At 40.0% G+C, this 26299-nt stretch overlaps 1 protein-coding gene across 1 annotated transcript in view; it reads right to left on the reverse strand.

The window, feature by feature from the left end:
• Positions 1-3251: 3251 nt before the first annotated feature.
• The window catches only part of LOC310792354 (macrophage mannose receptor 1-like), a gene marked incomplete at its 5' end in the record, with an annotated part of 50354 nt that continues 27306 nt past the window's right edge, over positions 3252-26299 (reverse strand). The window contains 15 exons of the mRNA XM_083654076.1: positions 3252-3783; positions 3933-3971; positions 4154-4333; positions 4784-4900; positions 4988-5155; positions 5482-5650; positions 5913-6160; positions 6699-6795; positions 18228-18305; positions 18589-18630; positions 20061-20182; positions 21804-21906; positions 22647-22792; positions 22944-23044; positions 24853-24914. Coding sequence (XP_083510202.1) covers positions 3527-3783; positions 3933-3971; positions 4154-4333; positions 4784-4900; positions 4988-5155; positions 5482-5650; positions 5913-6160; positions 6699-6795; positions 18228-18305; positions 18589-18630; positions 20061-20182; positions 21804-21906; positions 22647-22792; positions 22944-23044; positions 24853-24914 — 1929 coding nt within the window. The 3' untranslated portion in view covers positions 3252-3526. The remainder of the gene's footprint in view (positions 3784-3932; positions 3972-4153; positions 4334-4783; positions 4901-4987; positions 5156-5481; positions 5651-5912; positions 6161-6698; positions 6796-18227; positions 18306-18588; positions 18631-20060; positions 20183-21803; positions 21907-22646; positions 22793-22943; positions 23045-24852; positions 24915-26299) is intronic.

Here is a 26299-nt window from a genome sequence, read left to right on the forward strand (position 1 = left end):
GTTTTGATTATTTTAATTTTGTACAGTATTCAGAAGTTGGTTTTGACTAAATAAGCATTCTTTTGTTCAAGATCATGTGAAGTACTGACGTTTTATTTGACGATAAAGTCATTCAACAAAATACTGTGTGAGTATTTGTTGATTACTCTCCAGACCAATGAACTTGTACCTGACATGGAAATTCTTTCAAAATGAAGGTTTACAGTGTAAAGCTTAATTACGAGGGGGGGGGGGGGGGGAGGATGACATGCCGCACTGAACAGCCTTAATGAATGCTATTTTGTAGCCAGATGGAAATAATTCATCAGGTTTTAATAGTTTGTCTTGCAAATGAGTTTACTTCTACTGATTCCCTTTGTTTGACTGATTTCGGGTTTATTTTGACACCATTGAAAGTATGATGATCAGCACTGCAAGAGGAAGAGTTAATTTATTATTTGATATAAGGAAGTGTAAAAAGTCGTAAACTGGGAGACACTGTAAATGTGTCAAGAAAAGCAAACCAAGATTCAATATCTCAGGGCAACAAGCAAAGGAAGAAAATAATGCAACAATGTGCAGTGCAGATGACTTGAGTCACCACAGAAAAAAGTGGAGTTGAGTTAGGCCAGTGGACCCCCATTTGATACGATTTTGTCCCAGGGAGTCCAGGGACCCATCTGATAAGATGTTTTGCTTTTAGAGTCGATGAAACATGTTGGGTGCTTTTTGGTTTCTTTTTATTTGGGTATTACCGGTAGTGCCTATGCCACGCCCACAAGGGGGAAGTAGTTGTGATCTAGGCTTACCGCAAAACCACAAGGTGATGTATAGGTCAATGGATGTAACGGATTATCGTTGTTTCTATTGGGACAATTGCACGGGCATTTGCTGGGATTTGGTCACCCTAGTAACTGGTGAGGAGGGACAACTCTATGAAATGAAAACCCATGTGTTTCTATGGTTTACATACATTCAGCTGCAGAGGGAGCAATAATAGAGGGTATGCATGTGATGTCACAGAGGCAGAAGTCACTGTGGGGTCACGCCCACTGAGTCACAGCAAGACTGAGCTTGAATGCAGCAATCAGCGGCCTAGATTACTGACACCTGCTGCTCAGGGAGGAATTTGACACTCGTTTTGACACTCGTTCCTGATTGAGGGGGCGTGTTCCAGTGGGTCCAGTGGGTGTGCATACCCTCTATAGCCTACGACGTTGGCTATTATTTCGTAGACTAGCCGAAGCCTCGAAGAAGGAAGTCAGGATCAGGTGGAAAATATTTTTTCTTTCTTTCAAAAGTTGAGTTAATAACTAACTGAGCAACAGGGAGCCGTTAATTTATTAGGAGGAGGAAGGTGAAGCCACTCTCTCTATGGACTCATGGATGCTACTTCGGTCCAACAGCTTCCCAGCTCACTAAATTATAAGTTTAGTTGAGGAAAAGTTGCTGTCAGTGTGTGAAACTGTTTCCACGTTCAGAACAGCAGATCGACCGTCAACAAAAGCTGCTGGTCGCGTTAAATCCTGAAGTGCGCCTGCACAGAGCAGGTTGGTGACATGTAATTCATTATTTCTATTTCACATGATTACTCACACACAGTTTGATATTCATGTTGTGAGAAAATGCAAAGCAGCATAGTAGACAGGAGGATGGACAGACTGCAATTGCCTATTTGCTATGGCCTTGCCACATGATGATCAAAATGTATTGTATCCATAGCGCTGGGCAATATCGATTAGTCTGTATTGATGCCGTGATACAGTATGAGAGTAGATATTGTCATAGTTAGGATATCGTAATATATCTTCTATATTAAAAGGGAGCAAGTGGGAAATGCTGTCCATAGTTACTCTTTTTGTGTACCCTAATGTCTGGGTGAAACATTATACAGAGTAGTTAATGAGTACTGAATCATTACTTATACCTAACAAATAAATTCAAGAGTTCTGGTTGAGATTCAAACCCACAGCCCAAGGTTGTTAGGATTGTTAGTCAGGTTCCCTACCAACTGAGTTAAGTAACTAGACTAGACTGTTGAATCAGGATAGTCGGTAGAACCAGACTATGGATCTGTAGAGCCAGAGACTCAAGTATTATAGTTTTGAAGGTATGTTCTCCCCAAATACTACTTTCTGTTCAAGTACTTATAGTTTTAAAGGTATATTCCACCCAATACTCTCTTTCCAAGTACATATAGTTTTGAAGGTATATTCTGTCGTTTAAAACCACAAGTAGCCTACTTAGACATAAGTAGTATTTGGCTGTACTATACATAAGTACTTGGACATGAAGTAGTGGTTGCATACAATATACCTTTAAAACTATAAGTATTTGGACAAAAAGTAGTATTTGGGTTGAATATACTGTAGGACCTAGTTACTCCAACTGGATTTAAATGATTTGCAAAGTCCATGGAATCCAAGTCTACTGATAATTGCAAATGTTTTAATTGATACGTTTATATTTTCCTACGCACTTTTGTTGTAATGCACTTTGAGCTTAATTGTTGTCTTGATGCGATTTTTTATGTTGTGTCTGAAACTACTCTATATACTGCTGCCATTCTTGGCCAGGTCTCTCTTGTAAAATTAATTTTCATCTCAATGGGACAAACCTTGTTACCTTAAATAAAAATAAATAAAAAATCGGGCAACTTTCTAGCTATTTTTTGAGCAGCCAATCACTTCTTTCCTTGCAACGTTGGCAATACCTTTGTGAAACAGAAACACAAAATTACACTGCTGCAAGTTTACCATGTAGGCCTAAAGTGCTACTACTATTAGTAGCACTTTAGGCCACTAGTGGATACAGTTAGCAAATGTCAGTGCAGTTAGTGGTATTTTGGTTATGTTCGCAATGTGAAATTGTATGACCTAGCTAGTAGGATTAGACAGTAAGATGTTAATCAAGTGTGAACTGTCTATGCCTTGTTTTTCAAACACATTTTTCTCACCAACCGGATGAGTTCTGTCTTCTGATGCACCGATATATCGGCCGTATATCGGTATCGGCCGATATTGGCCTTGTTGACTGCAATCGGCCATCAGCAAAAAAAGGGGGGGGGGGGGGGGGGGTGCTGTTCACCCCAAAATAAATTACTACACTTTTTACTACAAATTCTTGCTAGCACGTGGAGTGTGTCCCATGTATAAACCTACAGTAATGTAGCCCTCTTGTTTTATGCTAAATAGCCTACTACCGTCTTGTATGTTAAAATATGTAGGGAGTTTATTGTCTGGTTTCATTTTTATTAACCACAGACAGGCAATATCAAATCTACAAATTTCAACTAATATACAACAAACAAAGTTTAGCAAGTATAAAATACACATAAAAACAATACAATACTATTCTATTTCAAATACTGATCCTTCAAATAAACAAAAAACAAAAAAACATCCTCGAGCCTAAATTGTTTCATTCTATCAGGCCAGATATTGCAAACACCATTATCAGGCTTCATGGCAAATTGTTAAATAATTGCATTTAAAAATAAGAGAACAGCGACAATACAGTGTATGTCCCATTAGATGCTGATAGTTCTTCACAGAACTAGAATAGGCTCAGGATCCTCTTCCACTGCATTCTCTATCAGTTTACTGGTGTCCACCACGTCAGGGTGGGACCGCTCAGCGTTGACGAAGAGGGGGTTGTCAAAAGCGGAGGTGGGTAACTTGGGTAAGGGGCGACCATACTTCTTGTACAGGAAGAATGCAATGGCTGCCAGTATGGCAATGACAGCAAGGACCAGCACAGCTACCACACCTTTGTGGCTAGGGTGACTCGGATCGCTTAATGGATCTGCACAAATTCAGTAAGTAGATGATGATCAGTCAAAGGAATTTAATTACCAAGACAAAATTAAAACAAATGAATGTGGGTTTTGATGACTAAAATATTGTATTCATTTTTGACAAGTACAGTACATGAGTTGAAGAGATATAACTTACTCTTATAACTTGATGAAGGCTTTGGCAGTATCACTGATACTGTAGGAAAGAAGGGAAATGTGATACGATAAGAAAGCTTTCATAAGGCATAGACGTTTCCACACCATATTAATTTGCATTATTTGATGATCATTGCATCATTACACCTGCTACAAATTCCTGTTATTGTATTTTATATAACAAGACCCCAAATTCAATCTGCTGTTGTCTGATGGTCTCACCTTTGGGTGTTTTACAGATGTATGCCCTTCTCACACTGCGGCTTGCCACCCATGTCCCATCCGAGGTCCGAATACTTCCATGACTGTTAATACCTCCATAATAATAACTGTTGGCTTTAGGCTCATCTGGACCCCAGTTAGTATATTCCATGACTGTTTTGTCCAACCACAACCACTCCCCTGGGGACAAATAGAAAGTCTGTACATTGTGTCTTTGATACTCTTTGAACCACAATTTAATAATATCCTTATGTACTGTCTGTATCTATGTTTTACATAATTTGTATGGTATGTTTGGCGATCATTTATATTGAGTTTGATATTTAAATCACAAAGTAAAACAAAGAAATAAAAAACTGCACTTGTTGAACAATAAAGGATATAATTTTAAAACTATTAGATTTTGTCCAATATAACCTGAAATGACTACAATGTCTCCATTTGTAGCTTTTGCTGCTATGTAATGTCTTTATTCAACAGGAATACATGAATAAATAATTCAGCAGTATGAATTGTATATTGTGTGCTTCAATGCTGTAGTTTGAAAATTACATTTTCTTCATTTACTGATCAGAATTCGTAGTTGATTTTTTTCCCTTCTTTTCGTGAAAGAGCAGAATGTAACTGTACCTGTGTGTTTTTTATACAGGCCGACCCAGAAAGAGCTGTGGCTGTCCTCATACACTTTCACAGTGCTGTTAATGAAGGCTTGCTCAGAGGGATCTTCAATACTGGCCAGAGTCCCACCTTCGCAGCACAAAATAGTCAGTTTTAAATTAAACCATTCACTTCTTTAAACTTCAATATTAGACCATCCACAGAAAAAAGCCTTACCATGTCTGACACAGTTAGAAGCTGCATCTGCCCATCCAGCTTCCTCTGTGATGAAGACATAACAATGACCCTTAAATGGCTGCCAGAAAAAAGGCTGACCTCCGTACTCTATATTCACCCCGTCAGGGCAAACTCCAGGGAACTGGGTTGACTCTGTTGGTGCCTCATCTGTGGGAGGAATAATATGTAAGTTTTGGGATCCACTAATTCCTCTTTTCCTGCTTTGAATTCCAATGCAACAAACCATTTTGACAAGGCGATCCTATATCATAGTTATATAATAAGCAAATTATGCCACATCATGTAAGCCTAGAATGCATATAATATTGTATTAAACAACAATTTACCTATAATTGAGAAACAACAGTGTTACAAAAATATACAATATATTTTGCCATTTATACTGTACACTTACTTACACTTAAACTTGAATGCTGTTGCCTTTTAACATAACTGATTATTCATATTTGAAATTACATTTCTACAAATCATACCTGTAGACGTCATACAAGCAGCACTGCTCATAGTCCGATTGCAGAAAGCAGTCCTCCATTTTCCATCCACATGCAGGTACACACAAGGTCGATCACTACTTGGTTCACCTGAAGCCCAATTGACAGAGTCCAAGTGCCAGCCATCAATATACCTGAAATAACCGCCAGTCTGAAAGCAAGGATGGAGCAAAATGCATTCAATTACAAACGGCCTGATTACTGTAACGTTTTGGTTACCTTGCATCAAACATTTATTGAATATATATGAAAGGATTATTCAATTTCACTGTTTCCCTGTCTCACTGTAAAGTATATAACAATGAGTGTAAAAAAATCATCCCTGAACTTATTCAATGTAGCCAGAATGAGTTTAGCACCATTGATAGAGGTTATTTTCCGGTGTTATTGTGAGATACTTCCTGCCCTGTTACCTCTGCTCTGTTCAGTCCAATCCACAGGGGAGCCTTGATTTCAATGGCCTGTAGCTCCACATAGGCCCGTGTCCACTGATTTCGCAGGTTAGCCAGTTTGGGTTTATTAGAAGCCTCACTATCAGCTTCACAAAGCTTCTTGGCCTCATTCCAGGTCATATTTTGAGTCACAATCTTTATGGAGTCATTAGCCAGCTTGACATAGATGTCCGGAGTTGTTGATTCTGTCTTGGGTGGGATATTTGGGTCTGTTGAGGGTGAGAAATTGATTGGAAGGTGTTTTAATTTTTACATTCAACTTAACATCATGGGTATGGGTTATAGACACTAGACGCTAGTGTCTATAAACCGTGCTCTAGTGACTAGAGTACTGTAATTGTTTTCATCTCCATTTTCCTGAGAAGAATAATATAATATCATCCATTTGAACAAATCCAATGTTATTCAGGGTGTGTACAATTTGAATAGGGCTACAGTATAGTTTAGCATATGACACAGTAATAATAGTACAGCATAAAAAGAAAAGTCATTAACTCCTTGGGATTAGTGATCCCTGTTAGGGTGAATGTGATGATGCTTCCATCAAACTGCTCCATCTTGGCTGGTGCTGAACCTCACTCGCTTCCTTGTTAGTCAATTTGGAATATTCTGCCATTGTTCTTAGTAAACCAAACTTCAACAAATTCCTAATGTAACTTAAGAAATTAATATTAGCAATAGTATTCCTTTCTTCTCTACTATAATACTTTCTATACCAGAGAGAAAGATGGCAGATGATGAGCTCACCAAGATCTTGAAGACAAACATATCGATTGGTATCAGTGCAGGACTGTTCTATCCATTTCCCAAACCCAGGGGTAGGACTGCTGCTCATCACAACACACTGGTATATACAAAGGGGAAAATTAGGGAAATGGAAAAGTCACAGAATCCAAGGTAATTTTTGGGTCATGGGTCATGATGCATTTTATGGCTAAGAATACAGCATTTCTGCTTTCACCTCTTTGTAGAGCATGAGTATGCATTTCTTCTGCTGAAATGCTGGCGACTTAGGCACAACTTAGGCTCTAACATTAAGTAACTTGTACCTTCGTTTTGGATGTTTCAACATGTCTTTAAAAAAGTACCAATTGGTGGATATATTTATGGCCATATTCATGATCCATAGGAAAAATAGAAACCGCACACTCTGGCTCCGATGCAATGAGTTTAATAAATAGACAACGTGGCCTTTGTCAAGTCAAGTCATGATCATACCTTCTGGTAGAAGTAATTTAAAAAAGGCAAAAATTCAGATGCCTTGCAACAGCATTATCTATTATTAGGGGTCCAAGCACGAAGTGCGTGGATCCCTATTGTATCTGTTCCGTTTATTATTATTTTTCTTATTCTCCGCTAAAACAGTATGCACGGCAAAAACTGTAAGGGCTACAGTAGCCAGACTTTGCACATAGGTTGGAAATGTGCCCCACTACTCAGAGACAAAAAATTAGCCATATTGACCAGATGGTGGCGCTATAACAGACCATTTCACGTATTGGACCATAACTGCTGAACCGTGAGGCGTAGAATCAAAATTCCACATCTGCTGGATTCCCTGGATCAATACGCATCTATCCATATAGACCACGCCCATTTAAGTCTGCTAGATTTTCCGCCATCTTGGACTTTCTCAAAAAAAAAAAAAACGAACTCGTCCTAGGCCATCTGCCCGAATGAGCGCAAACTTTTTGTGTGTCATCTCTGGACTTCCCTGATTAAAAATCTTAGAAAGAATTTGGATACGTGAAACCGTCTTGAAATGATAAATGTTTAAACTTTTGTGTATTTACTTTTGTTCTTTTCCTGCCCTAAAAGTGTGTGGATCTCAGAAACCATACACCCCCCATCACCCAAACTTTCCACACAGGTTCACGACATCACCCACTACTCAGAGTAAAAAAATTACACCAATCCACCAGATGGTGGCGCTATAACAGCCAACCACCACTACTACTGCCGCTGCTGCTACTACTACTACTACTATTCTTAGTACTTCTGCTGCTACTATTGCTACCACTCCCACTACTACCAACACTACTACTACTACTATTACTACTACTGCTACTACTACTACTACTAGTACTGCTTGGAAACCGTCAGGTCACCGGATCTACACACACACACACACACACACACACACACACGCACACGCGCACACACAGACACGTACACACACGCACACACATATACACCACACCTGCACCTAATTCTGGACTGATCACCACACACCTGCACTTAAGACGCTAATCAGCCTCTACACTCAGTGTGTGTCCGTTACTGCAGTAGAGGCTGTGTTGGTGTTTCAGTCTGGTGTTTATCCTCCCTTCAGATGCATTATTAAGTAAGTTGTAGTTTTGTTAGCCATTGTTGAATTGCCATTCCAAGCCATCCTGATCTTAAAGGTGAATTGCATATGTTTTTCTCTTTAGCCATGGTTAAAATATATTGTTTATTGTTTGTTTGATTGTTATATTGTTTTTTATTGCTAAACATACTACTTCCTATGACTATTTTGTCTGTTTGCACACGCACACGCACACGCACACGCACACGCGCACACACACACGCACACACACACACGCACACGCACACTAAAATGGCCACCACTGGTGTACTTCATCTCCCAGAGTGCTTCACTCACTCACTTGTGGATTGTGCCACGTGGGTGGGGAGATGGGTGGAGCTATGGCTATAAAAGAAGTGCAAAACTTGCCCCAAACCCCAGTCTGCTGCTACAGAGGTGCTGTGAGCCAGTCCAACTCATGCTGACCTTAAAGGTGAATTGCATATGTTTTTTTCTTTAGCATGGTTGAAATATATTGTTTATTGTTGCTTTAATTGATTGTTACATTGTTTGTTTATTGCTAATTTGATGTCATTTGGATTGCTTGTTAACATTGTGTATTTGGGTAAATAATTCTGTTTGTGTTCTTATCCACAGACAACATGCTGATTGCCTCACTGTCACTTTTGATGTTGGGAAAATAAAATCACCCTGCACCTTGTCCTGCTGTGTGCCTGCCATCTTTCCTTGTGGTTTTATCTGGGTCCAGTGCTGAGGGGTCACATTGCCCTCACCTGTTCATAGGTGTGACACGCATTAACCGCTCATCCTGGCTGATATTTTACCACATGTTGAACAGAGTTGCTTTAACTTAAGAACACATAATTTGATAATTGTAAACCCAGTTCACCAATGTTTACACTGCAAAATGTATCACCAATGTATTTTACATGAAACAGAAGTTGGCAGGCTTGTAATCCTGCAGTGTGACTGAGCCAATCAGAGTTGGGCTGTGGTCAGGCTCTGTACCAGGTGCACTGAATCACTGATGAATGGAGATGGTGCAAGACAGTTGGCAGTATAGAGGGAACGTTTTTTAACATCCAATTCAACTTATCTTTGAAACCTGCTGAATGAAACCTCCAAAAGCCAAATCTGTGAGTTTAAAGGGAGGTTTACACAATCTGAAATATATTTTCAATGTTATGTAAAGGGAGGTATGAAGGTAATTTGAAGTGACGGCAATGTGTTGTGATTTGAAATGTATTCCTATCTTGTGTTTTAATTAAAGCCAACTGAGATGTTAGTTTTGGCCTTAAAGGGACACTCCACCGAAAACGGAAACAATGCTTATTTATTTTGCACATCTCGCACATCCGAAAACAGTTTAGCAGGCATTCATTTAGTTTGACACTTATTGAGTTGATTTGTGAAAGGTATAGTTTGGTTTATTTGAAGTGGGGTACTATGCGGTACTTGCATGCAGTCGGTGTACTGGGTAAAGCACTCTGGACGCATCACACACAGAGATAGAACTGTACTCTAACCACAACAGAGCTGTCTGCTGAGTGAAGTTGACCATGAGAAAAAACAAATACATAGAATGCTTCCATACTGCTCACCTGGTGTAATCAAACTCTCCACAAGCCCTGAGATGCCAAGTTGACTTGAAAATGTCATTTACACCCTGATTCTAGCTTAAATGTTCACTGTAGCAAGGTTGTACCTTAGTTGGTGTAATTCAGCCGCTAGCTCCAGTGCACATTGCCACACACACACACACACACACACACACACACACACTACTATTACTACTGCTACTACTGCTTGAACCCGGTCAGGTCACCAAATCTCAACCAAACTTTGTGCACTTGTGCACATACCAACTCTGATTAAATGTGCAATTCAGTGTCTATATTATCTGACATACACCCCCCAAGTCACCGGAAGCTTGGACCCCGCATCGCCGCTTGCGGCTATATTTATTAGGGGTCCAAGCACGAAGTGCGTGGATCCCTATTGTATCTGTTCCGTTTATTATTATTTTTCTTATTCTCCGCTAAAACAGTATGCACGGCAAAAACTGTAAGGGCTACAGTAGCCAGACTTTGCACATAGGTTGGAAATGTGCCCCACTACTCAGAGACAAAAAATTAGCCATATTGACCAGATGGTGGCGCTATAACAGACCATTTCACGTATTGGACCATAACTGCTGAACCGTGAGGCGTAGAATCAAAATTCCACATCTGCTGGATTCCCTGGATCAATACGCATCTATCCATATAGACCACGCCCATTTAAGTCTGCTAGATTTTCCGCCATCTTGGACTTTCTCAAAAAAAAAAAAAACGAACTCGTCCTAGGCCATCTGCCCGAATGAGTGCAAACTTTTTGTGTGTCATCTCTGGACTTCCCTGATTAAAAATCTTAGAAAGAATTTGGATACGTGAAACCGTCTTGAAATGATAAATGTTTAAACTTTTGTGTATTTACTTTTGTTCTTTTCCTGCCCTAAAAGTGTGTGGATCTCAGAAACCATACACCCCCCATCACCCAAACTTTCCACACAGGTTCACGACATCACCCACTACTCAGAGTAAAAAAATTACACCAATCCACCAGATGGTGGCGCTATAACAGCCAACCACCACTACTACTGCCGCTGCTGCTACTACTACTACTACTATTCTTAGTACTTCTGCTGCTACTATTGCTACCACTCCCACTACTACCAACACTACTACTACTACTATTACTACTACTGCTACTACTACTACTACTAGTACTGCTTGGAAACCGTCAGGTCACCGGATCTACACACACACACACACACACACACACACACACACACACGCACACGCGCACACACACACACGTACACACACGCACACACATATACACCACACCTGCACCTAATTCTGGACTGATCACCACACACCTGCACTTAAGACGCTAATCAGCCTCTACACTCAGTGTGTGTCCGTTACTGCAGTAGAGGCTGTGTTGGTGTTTCAGTCTGGTGTTTATCCTCCCTTCAGATGCATTATTAAGTAAGTTGTAGTTTTGTTAGCCATTGTTGAATTGCCATTCCAAGCCATCCTGATCTTAAAGGTGAATTGCATATGTTTTTCTCTTTAGCCATGGTTAAAATATATTGTTTATTGTTTGTTTGATTGTTATATTGTTTTTTATTGCTAAACATACTACTTCCTATGACTATTTTGTCTGTTTGCACACGCACACGCACACGCGCACACACACACGCACACACACACACACACACGCACACTAAAATGGCCACCACTGGTGTACTTCATCTCCCAGAGTGCTTCACTCACTCACTTGTGGATTGTGCCACGTGGGTGGGGAGATGGGTGGAGCTATGGCTATAAAAGAAGTGCAAAACTTGCCCCAAACCCCAGTCTGCTGCTACAGAGGTGCTGTGAGCCAGTCCAACTCATGCTGACCTTAAAGGTGAATTGCATATGTTTTTTTCTTTAGCATGGTTGAAATATATTGTTTATTGTTGCTTTAATTGATTGTTACATTGTTTGTTTATTGCTAATTTGATGTCATTTGGATTGCTTGTTAACATTGTGTATTTGGGTAAATAATTCTGTTTGTGTTCTTATCCACAGACAACATGCTGATTGCCTCACTGTCACTTTTGATGTTGGGAAAATAAAATCACCCTGCACCTTGTCCTGCTGTGTGCCTGCCATCTTTCCTTGTGGTTTTATCTGGGTCCAGTGCTGAGGGGTCACATTGCCCTCACCTGTTCATAGGTGTGACACGCATTAACCGCTCATCCTGGCTGATATTTTACCACATGTTGAACAGAGTTGCTTTAACTTAAGAACACATAATTTGATAATTGTAAACCCAGTTCACCAATGTTTACACTGCAAAATGTATCACCAATGTATTTTACATGAAACAGAAGTTGGCGGGCTTGTAATCCTGCAGTGTGACTGAGCCAATCAGAGTTGGGCTGTGGTCAGGCTCTGTACCAGGTGCACTGAATCACTGATGAATGGAGATGGTGCAAGACAGTTGGCAGTATAGAGGGAACGTTTTTTAACATCCAATTCAACTTATCTTTGAAACCTGCTGAATGAAACCTCCAAAAGCCAAATCTGTGAGTTTAAAGGGAGGTTTACACAATCTGAAATATATTTTCAATGTTATGTAAAGGGAGGTATGAAGGTAATTTGAAGTGACGGCAATGTGTTGTGATTTGAAATGTATTCCTATCTTGTGTTTTAATTAAAGCCAACTGAGATGTTAGTTTTGGCCTTAAAGGGACACTCCACCGAAAACGGAAACAATGCTTATTTATTTTGCACATCTCGCACATCCGAAAACAGTTTAGCAGGCATTCATTTAGTTTGACACTTATTGAGTTGATTTGTGAAAGGTATAGTTTGGTTTATTTGAAGTGGGGTACTATGCGGTACTTGCATGCAGTCGGTGTACTGGGTAAAGCACTCTGGACGCATCACACACAGAGATAGAACTGTACTCTAACCACAACAGAGCTGTCTGCTGAGTGAAGTTGACCATGAGAAAAAACAAATACATAGAATGCTTCCATACTGCTCACCTGGTGTAATCAAACTCTCCACAAGCCCTGAGATGCCAAGTTGACTTGAAAATGTCATTTACACCCTGATTCTAGCTTAAATGTTCACTGTAGCAAGGTTGTACCTTAGTTGGTGTAATTCAGCCGCTAGCTCCAGTGCACATTGCCACACACACACACACACACACACACACACACACACACACTACTATTACTACTGCTACTACTGCTTGAACCCGGTCAGGTCACCAAATCTCAACCAAACTTTGTGCACTTGTGCACATACCAACTCTGATTAAATGTGCAATTCAGTGTCTATATTATCTGACATACACCCCCCAAGTCACCGGAAGCTTGGACCCCGCATCGCCGCTTGCGGCTATATTTATTATTATTATTATTATTATTATTATTATTATTATTATTATTATTATTATTATTATTATTATTATTATTATTATTATTATTATTATTAGGGGTCCAAGCACGAAGTGCGTGGATCCCTATTGTATCTGTTCCGTTTATTATTATTTTTCATATTCTCCGCTAAAACAGTATGCACGGCAAAAACCGTAAGGGGTACAGTAGCCAGACTTTGCACATAGGTTGGAAATGTGCCCCACTACTCAGAGACAAAAAATTAGCCATATTGGCCAGATGGTGGCGCTATAACAGACCATTTTGCGTTATGGTCCATATCTTCTGAACCGTGAGGCGTAGAATCAAAATTCCACTTCGGCTGTATTCCCTGGATCAATATGCATCTATCCATATAGGCCACGCCCATTTGCGTGTGCCTAGATTTTCCGCCATCTTGGACTTTCTCAAAAAAAAAAAAAACGAACTCGTCCTAGGCCATTTGCCCAAATGAGCCCACACTTTTTGTGTGTCATCTCTGGACTTCCCTGATTTAAAATCTTAGAAAGAATTTGGATACGTGAAACCGTCTTGAAATGATAAATGTTTAAACTTTTGTGTATTTACTTTTGTTCTTTTCCTGCCCTAAAAGTGTGTGGATCTCAGAAACCATACACCCCCCATCACCCAAACTTTCCACACAGGTTCACGACATCACCCACTACTCAGAGTAAAAAAATTACACCAATCCACCAGATGGTGGCGCTATAACAGCCAATTTCATGTTTGTCGGTCCATAACTTCTGAACTGCGAGCTGTAGAATCAAAATTCCACATCTACTGGTTTCCCTGGAGCATCATGTATCTAACCCACTAGGCCACGCCCATTTCTGTGTGGTAGATTTTCCGCCATTTTGAATTTGATCAAAAACCTACTTTTGCGAGCTCCTCCTAGACCGTTTGGCCAAATCACACAAAACTTTTTCTGGGTCATCTATGGGCTACCCCGACCTAAGGTTAGTAAAGGATTTTGGATACGTGAAACCGTTTTGAAATGATAAATCTCTAAACTTTTAATGAAACACACGCCAACACTAAATTGCCCACAACTCATTAACCGGTCAATTACAACTACTGCTGCTACTTCTGCTACCACTCCCACTACTACCAACACTACTACTACTACTATTACTACTTCTGCTACTATTACTACTACTACTACTAATACTACTACTACTACTACTACTACTACTGGAAGTTGGAATGTAGCATTTTGGGTGGGGTTAATGTGTTTTGGGGTTCTGCATCTGCTGTAGCATAATACATAGTTGGTTTAGATGTCACACAGTAATGCCCGATCCACAAAGACTTGACACCCACGTTTGAATAAAAACAAGTTTATGCCATAATAAGGTTATATCCATGCCTTGTCATTGCTGTGGAAGGATGGTGTAGGGGTAAAGTAGCAGACACCAAAGCTGGAGGTCCTGGGTTCAAACCACGGCCAGGTAACTGTTTTATTTTTTGAAAATGTAGAATAAAGGTTAATCTGGATATAATTATGTATAACGCTGCTGAATACACACTGTGTACATAGCAGAATAACTGAATATGCCTATTTATGGTAACGTCATATTTCGACGTCCTCTTGACATTCCTGTGTAGATGTCTAAATGATCCCCAAATCGGCTGTGATTTGGCCTAGTCCTGGACGTCACTGAAAGATGATATCAGAACATCATCATGATGTAATTGTGTTTGCTGGGAGCCTTCTTTCAGATATATGAAAGGAAAAACATTCCAATACATTATTGTGTCTTCAGATGTGAAAGGTCCAAAAAGAGAATTAAATCTGAATTATCCTTGTCACTCATGTGTCCAGCTCAGTGGCCTTGTGGTCTGAATGTCCGCCCTGAGACTGGGAGGTCGTGAGTTCGATCCCCGGCCGAGTCATAGCAAAGACTATAAAAATGAGACCCATTTGCCTCCCTGCTTGGCACTCAGCATCAAAGGGTTGGAATTGGGGGGTTAGATCACCATATGATTCCCGAGCGCGGCGCTCACCGCTCCCCCAGGGGATGGGTCAAATGCGGAGAACAAATTTCACACATTGTGTGACAATCAGTGGGACTTTACCTTTACTTTACTTCCATTGTAACAGCACAACCCACACCAATTAGTTCAAACATCTCTATTCAGGGCAGACTTTTAATGTAAAGTGGTGGATTATGTGTGTAATACAGACATGTCCTTAATGGTAAATGGACTGCATGACAAGCTGCAATGCAGGGTGCTGGCTATAGTCATCAAAAGCACACACACACACACACACACACACGCACACGCGCACACACACACACACACGCGCACACACACACACACGTACACACACGCACACACATATACACCACACCTGCACCTAATTCTGGACTGATCACCACACACCTGCACTTAAGACGCTAATCAGCCTCTACACTCAGTGTGTGTCCGTTACTGCAGTAGAGGCTGTGTTGGTGTTTCGGTCCTTTGGTGTTTATCCTCCCTTCAGATGCATTATTAAGTAAGTTGTAGTTTTGTTAGCCATTGTTGAATTGCCATTCCAAGCCATCCTGATCTTAAAGGTGAATTGCATATGTTTTTCTCTTTAGCCATGGTTAAAATATATTGTTTATTGTTTGTTTGATTGTTATATTGTTTTTTATTGCTAAACATACTACTTCCTATGACTATTTTGTCTGTTTGCACACGCACACGCACACGCACACGCGCACACACACACGCACACGCACACGCACACGCACACGCACACGCACACTAAAATGGCCACCACTGGTGTACTTCATCTCCCAGAGTGCTTCACTCACTCACTTGTGGATTGTGCCACGTGGGTGGGGAGATGGGTGGAGCTATGGCTATAAAAGAAGTGCAAAACTTGCCCCAAACCCCAGTCTGCTGCTACAGAGGTGCTGTGAGCCAGTCCAACTCATGCTGACCTTAAAGGTGAATTGCATATGTTTTTTTCTTTAGCATGGTTAAAATATATTGTTTATTGTTGCTTTAATTGATTGTTACATTGTTTGTTTATTGCTAGTTTGATGTAATTTGGATTGCTTGTTAACATTGTGTATTTGGGTAAATAATTCTGTTTGTGTTCTTATCCACAGACAACATGCTGATTGCCTCACTGTCACTTTTGATGTTGGGAAAATAAAATCACCCTGCACCTTGTCCTGCTGTGTGCCTGCCATCTTTCCTTGTGGTTTTATCTGGGTCCAGTGCTGAGGGGTCACATTGCCCTCACCTGTTCATAGGTGTGACACTCATTAACCGCTCATCCTGGCTGATATTTTACCACATGTTGAGCAGAGTTGCTTTAACTTAAGAACACATAATTTGATAATTGTAAACTCAGTTCACCAATGTTTACACTGCAAAATGTATCACCAATGTATTTTACATGAAACAGAAGTTGGCGGGCTTGTAATCCTGCAGTGTGACTGACATCACTCTGAGCCAATCAGAGTTGGGCTGTGGTCAGGCTCTGTACCAGGTGCACTGAATCACTGATGAATGGAGATGGTGCAAGACAGTTGGCAGTATAGAGGGAACGTTTTTTAACATCCAATTCAACTTATCTTTGAAACCTGCTGAATGAAACCTCCAACTGGGTACTGTACTCCAACTGTACTGGGTAAAGCACTCTGGACGCATCACACACAGAGATAGAACTGTACTCTAACCACAACAGGCACAGAGCTGTCTGCTGAGTGAAGTTGACCATGAGCAAAAACATACAAATAAACAAATAGATAGAATGCTTCCATACTGCTCACCTGGTGTAATCAAACTCTCCACAAGCCCTGAGATGCCAAGTTGACTTGAAAATGTCATTTACACCCTGATTCTAGCTTAAATGTTCACTGTAGCAAGGTTGTACCTTAGTTGGTGTAATTCAGCCGCTAGCTCCAGTGCACATTGCCACAGACATATACACCTATACACACACACACACACACGCCACACACACACACACACACATACACACACACACACACACACACACACACACACACACACACATATACACACACACACACACATACACACACACACACACACACATATACTCACACATATACACACACATATATATACACACACTTACACAGATATACACTAACACTACTATTACTACTGCTACTACTGCTTGAACCCGGTCAGGTCACCAAATCTCAACCAAACTTTGTGCACTTGTGCACATACCAACTCTGATTAAATGTGCAATTCAGTGTCTATATTATCTGACATACACCCCCCAAGTCACCGGAAGCTTGGACCCCGCATCGCCGCTTGCGGCTATATTTATTATTATTATTATATATTTTATTTTGGCTTTGCCAGTTTTACCAACATGAGCTCCTATTACAGAAATAGTAAAACTATTTTCATCAGCATTTTACTGTCTATGAGGAAATAAATGGCGGATGAAAATCTCTTGGTAGGCATGCTGAAGCAGGAAGTGACATCGACTTTGGCTCTCTATGGAGGTGATATGAAAGCTTGTGCTAGTCATTAGCTCACCAGCTTGTTTACCAAACCAAAACAGCTTGCTGCCATTAGTAGTCAGCAGCACCACAGTTGACAAAACCATATTTCCACATAAAATGTCCGTCTTCGTGTGTCACATGAATCTATTCGAGCAAAAAAAAAAACGCAATAATATTTAATATACATGTAGTAGTGTCTGAAATTTCGTTAGGTCATTGCCCATACTGTACTGTAGAATAGATCACTACATAATAAACTACATGGGGAATAGTGAGTGGGTGAACCTTTAATCTTTGGTTATCTGGCTACATTTTCCCAACATCATGCTGTCATTTTGCTAAGCTGGAACATCAGTATGACATCACATTTATCTGGATTATAGCTTGGGGAAAGATGAGAGTTCTCCAAATGTTGTTTGGTCTGTTCAAGGTCAAGGTGTAAGTCACGACAGGGGTTATGGTATGGTTTACCACTCTAAAATCAAGTTTGAACATCTTACCTTATTCAATCTTCCTTGTCTTCCAAGATAAAATTCAAACAAAGAATGTTGATGACTATAAAAATAATCATCTTGCATCTACAATGGAGAATAAAAAATGTCAGATTTCTTAAATCAACAAAACATGCCAAAATGGTTTGCACTTTTTAGGTGTTTTAGACTTCTTTTTAAAGAGTGACTAACCACCAAAACCTGTATAAAGTCTGTTTTTATCAGTATAACATCACAATTCAGAGTTTGTGCCATCTGGTTTAGGCTATAGTTTGGGCATGGATTTCTTTGTGTTGACAAATGTTTGTCTTCTAGGTATTGCCAATAATGCAGTGGTATTCCACTTGGAAATCTAGTTGAACATAATTACCCGATGGCGACGTCTTGAAAATCTTGAAATGGAGCCACGACCCTACAATGGAGAATCAGTGTTTACAGCAGAGATGGGAAAAGTACTGACATTCTGTACTTGAGTAGAAGTACAGTTACTTGTGTAAAAAACTACTCCGGTAAAAGTAGAAGTACTGATTCAATTATTTTACTCAAGTAAAAGTAAAAAAGTACAGGCTCTGAAATGTACCCAACGAGTAAAAGTAAAAGTATTTTTACCGTATCTTTCTGAATGACTGAACCTCACATCATAGAATATAATTTGAGGATAAAAGATCCCCTACAAATGTTTTACACATCTTAAAACTCTACTAAAACCATAGTGTGCTATGGTTTTTCCACACAAAAAAAACCCATTAAAATCATATCTAGTCCTCCCTCATTAATATTTCCATGATATATGAATGTGCAAATAGTTAGACAAGTTTAACTGCTGGATACAAGGTGTCCCTTACAAAGTGCAGAATCACAATACTCGAGACTGATATGATACTGATACCTAATGGATAAGGAACTGAATGTCCACAGGTTGATCACATTCACAAATTCAAGGTTTATTATTAAGACAGAACTGTCTCTGGTGTTAGAACACCACCATATTCCATATTAGCTGAATGTTGACAGTGCACAAACTGAATGTATGTGTTAGAACAACACCATAAGGGGCCATGCGGTTATTTAAAAAAGAACGCTTGGAAAAGCCAGATTATTGGCAACTCTGGAAGCAGCGAGATGAAAATCCTCCTCTCCTGGGAGAAGACTCGAGGTGGGAGGAGTGAAGAGGAGCAGGGCGCTTTTCCTGTTAAACTTTCCTCAGCTTTCAGCGCCCAGAGCGCTGCGCTAAAAAAAACACCACCAGCTTTTAAACGCGATGAAATGCTTCTTGAAAGAGATGCGCGCTAAGCGCGTACTTATAGATAATGAATTGCAAAAAGAGGAGCGCTAATAAGTGCTGGCTGTCTGCACGGCTCCTAATGTCTGCGTGTGTCTCCCCTCAGAGAAAATCCGTGTTTCTCTTCTTTGTCCAGGCCCCGGAGGAGTGCCAAGTCATACTATTGGCGGAGCTGGAATGAGCTTTTATCAGCAGCGCTGGGAAACTCGTCTATTACTTCTGCTCCGTTCTCCCGTTTCTACTCGTTTTTAAATTACATTCTCGTGCATTTAAACAAAAGTAACGAACCTGTTTTGAAAATGTACACAAGTAAAAGTACAGATACTTGTGTTAAAATGTAACGAGTAAAAGTAAAAAGTCATCAGAAAATTAAATACTCAAGTAAAGTACAGATACTCGAAAAATCTACTTAAGTACAGTAACGAAGTATTTGTACTTCGTTACTTCCCATCTCTGGTTTACAGTATAGCAACAATACAGTAAAAGTAAAAACTTGACATTATAAACAATTGTGCTGCATTCAACTCACAATACTGAATATTCTGTTTGTGTTTACTTACAACATTGGCCCAGTTGAAGTATTTCGTTGGTTTATTATTAGTCCAGTGAAATCCATCACCAGTACTTCTCAGACCAATCCATAGGTCTGTAGAAGCCTCCGCCATTTGAGTGGTTAAAAACACTGAAAATTTAAAATAGAATGGTGACCAGACATTTTGGTATGTATATTTTACAAACAGTTGTGATTAAATGCAAGCTAGAATAGTATATCCAAGGGTTTTGTGTGTTCATATGCACTTGTATGGGTTCTGCAACAAAAAACGGAAGAATTTAAATGAATGAATTTAAATGTTTTTATCTATCTAGTCACTAGATAGATTAAAAAAACATGTAAATGTCCCCTTTCAGGTGAATATCAATAAAAAGGTTGATGATTGAATCATTATGTTTTATTTATGTTAAAGGAAACAAAGATTTTAAATTTTGGGCAGCAACATTTATTTCGAGACGGCTGCAGGGGTGTCCAAACTTTTTTGAACGGGGGCCAGATTAGATCATGTGAAAATACCGGGGGCCAGCTGTTTCTTGCATCATATAGGTTATAAAAAATAAAGATACAATACAATTGTAGTCTATAGGATTTTGTTTACCATCTGAAAACATTAGTTCTGCCTGTGTTGTTCCTACTTGGTGCTTGTCTACAATCTGTGTGATAGTGTTGTCATCATTAGTGAACGGAAAAAATGCAAAGTGAACTTGCTTGATTAACCAATACTGTGTGGAGGGCCACATATAATATGTTTTGAGAGATAAGCCGAGGGCCACTTAAAATCGGGCCGTGGGCCGCAATTGGCCCCTTGGCCGGACTTTGGACATGCCTGGGTATTGTAGTTGCTCTTATGACATTTTTTAAAACACGATTTCAGACGGAAGCCCGTCTTTATTGTCACACGAACACTTCACTGATGATGACTGATCACTGATGATGTCAAAACTTCGCATCACTGATGACATCACCATTGCTCTTATGAACTCACTGATGATGTCACAATGCCTATGACATCACTTCCGGGACAAAAATTACAGAGAGAGATTGCCCACTTGCTCTCTTTTATTTATAATGATGATGATGATAATAGAAACGTTAATGTCTGATAGCTGCATAGTGTGAATTTTGTGCAATTCAGCCAATAAGATCACAGCTTTCATGTATCTCTGTCCGTCAAATCGACTTCGAACTGGGGAACGGGCACTGCACTATCTTATCTAGGACTGTCTGTATGTCTGTCCTTCGCGGATCTCGAGAACCGTTTGGTGGATCGACTTCAAACTCGGGGAGTGCGCTTAGGGGGACATGATGGAGTGCAGTGTCGGGGGGGAAGCACCCACGGGGTGGTGAATGGGGGGAACGGGGACTGCACTAGTGATTCTAATTTATCATAGCTAACTTCACTATCACTGGTATTATGTATTTAGCCTATCAACAAAGTATTGACCTTGAGCATTTCAAAACCTTTCACTCTAAAAAAAAATCGAATCTGATTTTGACTCCATGAGAAAATTGCAAAGAAAATTGTTTCTTTGAAAAAGGAACCCTCACACAACCTTCTTGAAAAGAAAAAGAGGTGCTATTCACATGCAAAACATTTCATGCTAAATTGTAGGATACTATCTAAGAACCATTTTGAAACACTTACGCATGTCAATCATTTTTGCAAGATACTCATGCTATTACATTTCCATTATATATAGCTTACAAGGTGCATAATAATGTTTTACTGGCAAAAAACAAATAAACAAACCTTGCACTCGACGTGAGGGAATAGAGGCTAAATTTCCTCTCGTTCTGTTGCACTGTGCCCTTGCTCCATGCCATGTGTCGTTCTGGCTACTGATCTTGTAACACTATAAGTAAGAAAATGATAATATTGATTTAGAACTCCAAAAATATTCTGTACTAATCACATCCACACAAACATTGCACCCCATTTACAAACAGATTTCCAAACAGATTTGTTCATAGACCCTCCATATCCATGTTTACACGTGAAAATTAGGATTTATCTAAGTTTTCGTACAGTATGTCTGAATTATTTTTACGGCCAAACAGAATGTACATCTTATTCCCCTCCCTATTGGGACGCCATCTTGGATTTGTCAATAAATAATTTACTGATGGTAATTTAACTGATTCACCCTTTCCTGAATTTTCCTTTTGGTAGACTTTTAGTATGTTATTTAACATGCCCAATGGTAGAATCCATTGAAAACACTTTTGTATCGGGGGGCATGGTGGTGCAGTGGTAAGTGCTGTTGCCTCACAGCTAGAAGGTCCTGGGTTCGATTCCCACCTGGGACGCTGTGAGCGCTGAAGGAATGCGTGCCCGTCCCCATTTACTGGCCTATGACTGGAGCGGGGCTTTAAGGACTACATTGCTTGGCGGAAGAATGATTATTTGTTATCAATATTGCATTTTTTGTTGCTCAAACCTCTCCAGGTAGGCTATAACCATTTTATAAGAGCAATAAGCCCCATGATGCTGTGATTTACAGTGATTTTACAACAGCTAAGAGGTGTTAAAGGCATGTCACTTTCACAGTTAATTAAGCAATAAGCTTCAAGCTTAGTAACCATGACCTCTGACCTTGGAGTCAAATTGTGACCATCCTGCTGGGCAGCCACCTTTCGGAGGCGGTGTGGGAGGGGCTACAGTGGCGTTGACAGACGGTGAACCAGCTCGTTTACAAATGGACCGTTGCTCCACCCCACAATTAAGATCACGCCAGAACCCTGTGAACACATTGACGATATTAATGTATGTTCAGCATTTCACCAAATACAATGTACATTTATTTCCATCAAATCCAACGATAGTGCTTTGTTAATCTTTTTTTAAATGCACGTTTGCCAGTGAAGATGAATCAGTCTTTAGTTTGCTCACCCATATAGTAAGTCATGACGGCACAATTCTCATCATTGTTCTTGAAATCAGGTTGATCTTGATCCCACCTTTTAAACGCCAATGGCGAATCATCCATCCACCTTTGTGCAACACAGGCAAATCAATTGAAATTTTGTCACAACATCTTGGTCTTGCTTAAATGATGCTTGTTTAATGATGGACATGTTTATTATTGTTGCAACATTTAGACAAAGCCACAATAAAAAATAACAAATGGAAGACATATTTGGTTTTACATAATATTTAGGCTACAACTGAACAAACAGACACTGAAAAGCAGCGTATTAAGTCAAACTTAAGCATTATGTGTCCTCATATGAGGACTTTGGATTTTGCCTACCCTGGACATTATACACTTTTTTTATACACGTTTTGTTGACTGAGACCTATTATACTCTAATGAGGATAGTTTTTGCTGCCATCTACTGTAGTCAGTCGACTTGTACCAAGTTTTATACAGTAACCCTTCATTTTACAGCTCGCAAACAACGTATGAACTATTTGTAATTAGACATGAACACCAACGCTATTACACAGTAATTGCACCGATAGGTATACAATAACATCTTTGTGTTCATATGTAGTTACATGGTACTGGACCTGTAAAATGAAGTGAGTCTATTCAACTGTAGTTCATATGTAGTTACACGGTAATACATATGAGCTACAGTTGAATACATGGTAATACACATGAACTACATGTTGAATAGACTCGCTTCATTGTACAGGTCCGGTACCATGTAACTACATATGAACGACAGTTGATCACTTCAATTTACAGGTCCGGTACCACGACATATGAACTACAGTTGAATAGACTCATTTCATTTTACAGGTCCGATACCATGCCCAGGAAACATTTCAACGTCTAATCAACGTGGGCCCGGTTAGTTGCTACAACGTCGATTTGATAGTTTTTCTGATGTCGTAGCCTCGACCTGGGATTTTTTTTAAATTGCTAAAACCTTCCACAGAACTTCTGATTGCGAAGCACAAAGCTTAACCACTCTGCCACCAGGGCTTACGTTGAGTTTTAGAGGATAACCTTATACCAGCCAGTACTTGACAAATTCTGCATTACAGCAGCACGCTGTAACACGGATATTTGTTACTAGAAACCTCGATACAGGTCTGAGTCTACTCAGCTAGCATGCTTCTCTCATCTCCAGCCAGTGTTGCCAGGTGGGAAATGTCATTATTATACCAGAGGGTCAACATTATTGTTTTTTTTTACGGAAATTATAATTTATCGTACGTGAGCTGTGGGTGGCATTTTGACATGGGGAGGGGGGTGGGGCTTACTATTGGCACAGTCACACTGCAGAAATGCCTTCATATTAATCAATATTGCCTGTCTTTCAAGTTACAACTAAGTATCAATATTTTCTCCCAAGTCTCTGTGTATAATAATAACAAAGCTTCGTAGCTACGAAGTGACAATAACTACATCTGACTAACATAAGGTTATCCTCCCAAACTCCACTATGAAACTCACAAAGCCCTGTTGGCAGAGTGGTTAAAGCTGTGTGCTTTGCAACCAGAAGTTCTGTGGTTTGATTCCACCTCTGGGTTTAAGCATTGTCTGTCCCAGGCTGTGGCTTCGACGTTAGGTCTGGTACCATGGGAACTAAAGTTGAATATGCTCACTTAATTTTACAGGTCCGGTACGATGTAAATACATATGAACTACATTTGAATAGAGATCGCTTCATTTTACAGGTCCGGTACGATGTAAATACATATGAATTACATTTGAATAGAGATCGCTTCATTTTACAGGTCCGGTACCATGCAACTACATATGAACACAAAAATGTTACAAATAGTTCATACGTGGTTTGGGACCTGTAAAATGAAGGGTTACCACATTTAACTAATTCATACTCACCTATATGTTCCATCAAGATCCACTGTCAGACCTATGTAATAATATCCATGAATTCTGGATATCTACACACACACACACACACACACACACACACACACACACACACACACACACACACACACACACACACACACACACACACACACACACACACACACACACACACACACACAAACTTATTTTTTATGACAGTGAATTATATGCAGAATTTGAATGTCATGACTATTCAGCAATGCATTAAAGGGACAGCTCACCCTAAAATCCAAAATACATATTTTTCCTCTCACCTGTTAGTGCTATTTATCCATCTATATCGTTTTGGGATAGTTGCCTGAGTTTTGGAGATATTGGGCTCTATCGTTGCATCGGCCTATGAACTGCGCCCAATGCCAGACGCAGCGCAGATTAGTGGGCGTGGACCAGCGCACTCAATATTTTGGTATCGGCGCTACACGCAGCCTTAAGCATTATAACCACACCTTTTAAGCGTAAAATTATGCACAATCTGCTCATTGGAGAAGTGCGGTAAACAAATCACAAGCTTCTCTTTTAAGCTCCAATTCCACAGAGCGATCCAGTCCGGTCAGAAAAGACAAGCGCTCTGAGCCCCCCCCCTCCCTTTCATCCCCGTCTGTATATTATTCCATATTATTATGCTTCTCAAACCAATCGAACTGCAGTTTAAATACTGCAAGCATGTAAATACGCTACACTATAGCAAGATCAAAGTGAAAAGAATGTTCTAAACGCATTGGCTAGAAAAATATAGCCTATCCCATGTGGCCTATGTCATGATGAGATTAGATTGGTGAAAATTTGTCCAGATTAGAATTATATTGTTTTCTCTCGCTACCATTTCTTCTCCAGTGCTGCAGATGATGCACATAAATATAGCCTACATTATGTAAAAGTCATTGCATAAATGTGTTTTTATTGTAAAAGTGAATGTAAAGTAGGCTAAGACAAGTCTTGTTGGAGGGAGATCACAGTAAGACATCACAGTAGAACCGTGCTACGGCTGTCACTCATCTCTAAATCACGTTAAATCTGCAAGGGATATTTATACCACCTGGATTACATATATGTTTCACATAGGGTTGTGTTTGGATTTCTGTTTTATTTTCGCCAATATTAAAATGTTCGAGAATTGCATGTTGTGTGAACAGAAACATTATTTCTATGTACCACTTTAGGCAGTTTAGGCTGATTTGGTTGATATTTCTTGTCGAAATGGATTCGCCTCAATGCATGCTGGGAGATTTCACATGTGGCTCAACAGCCTCTGAGGGAGTGAGAGAGAGAGAGGGACTGTCTGATGCGCGAGAGAGAGGGAGTGTGAGAGAGAGAGGAGGAGAGAACAGCCTCTGAATGACAGGGGCTCAAAACTACGAGATAACAACTTTTTTCCATTGGTCTTTGTGCCTGTCTGACGCACGAGAGAGAGGGA

The sequence above is a fragment of the Poromitra crassiceps genome (genome assembly GCF_964638095.1).
Source record: "Poromitra crassiceps genome assembly, chromosome: 17".
NCBI classification, from domain to species: Eukaryota; Metazoa; Chordata; class Actinopteri; order Beryciformes; family Melamphaidae; genus Poromitra; species Poromitra crassiceps.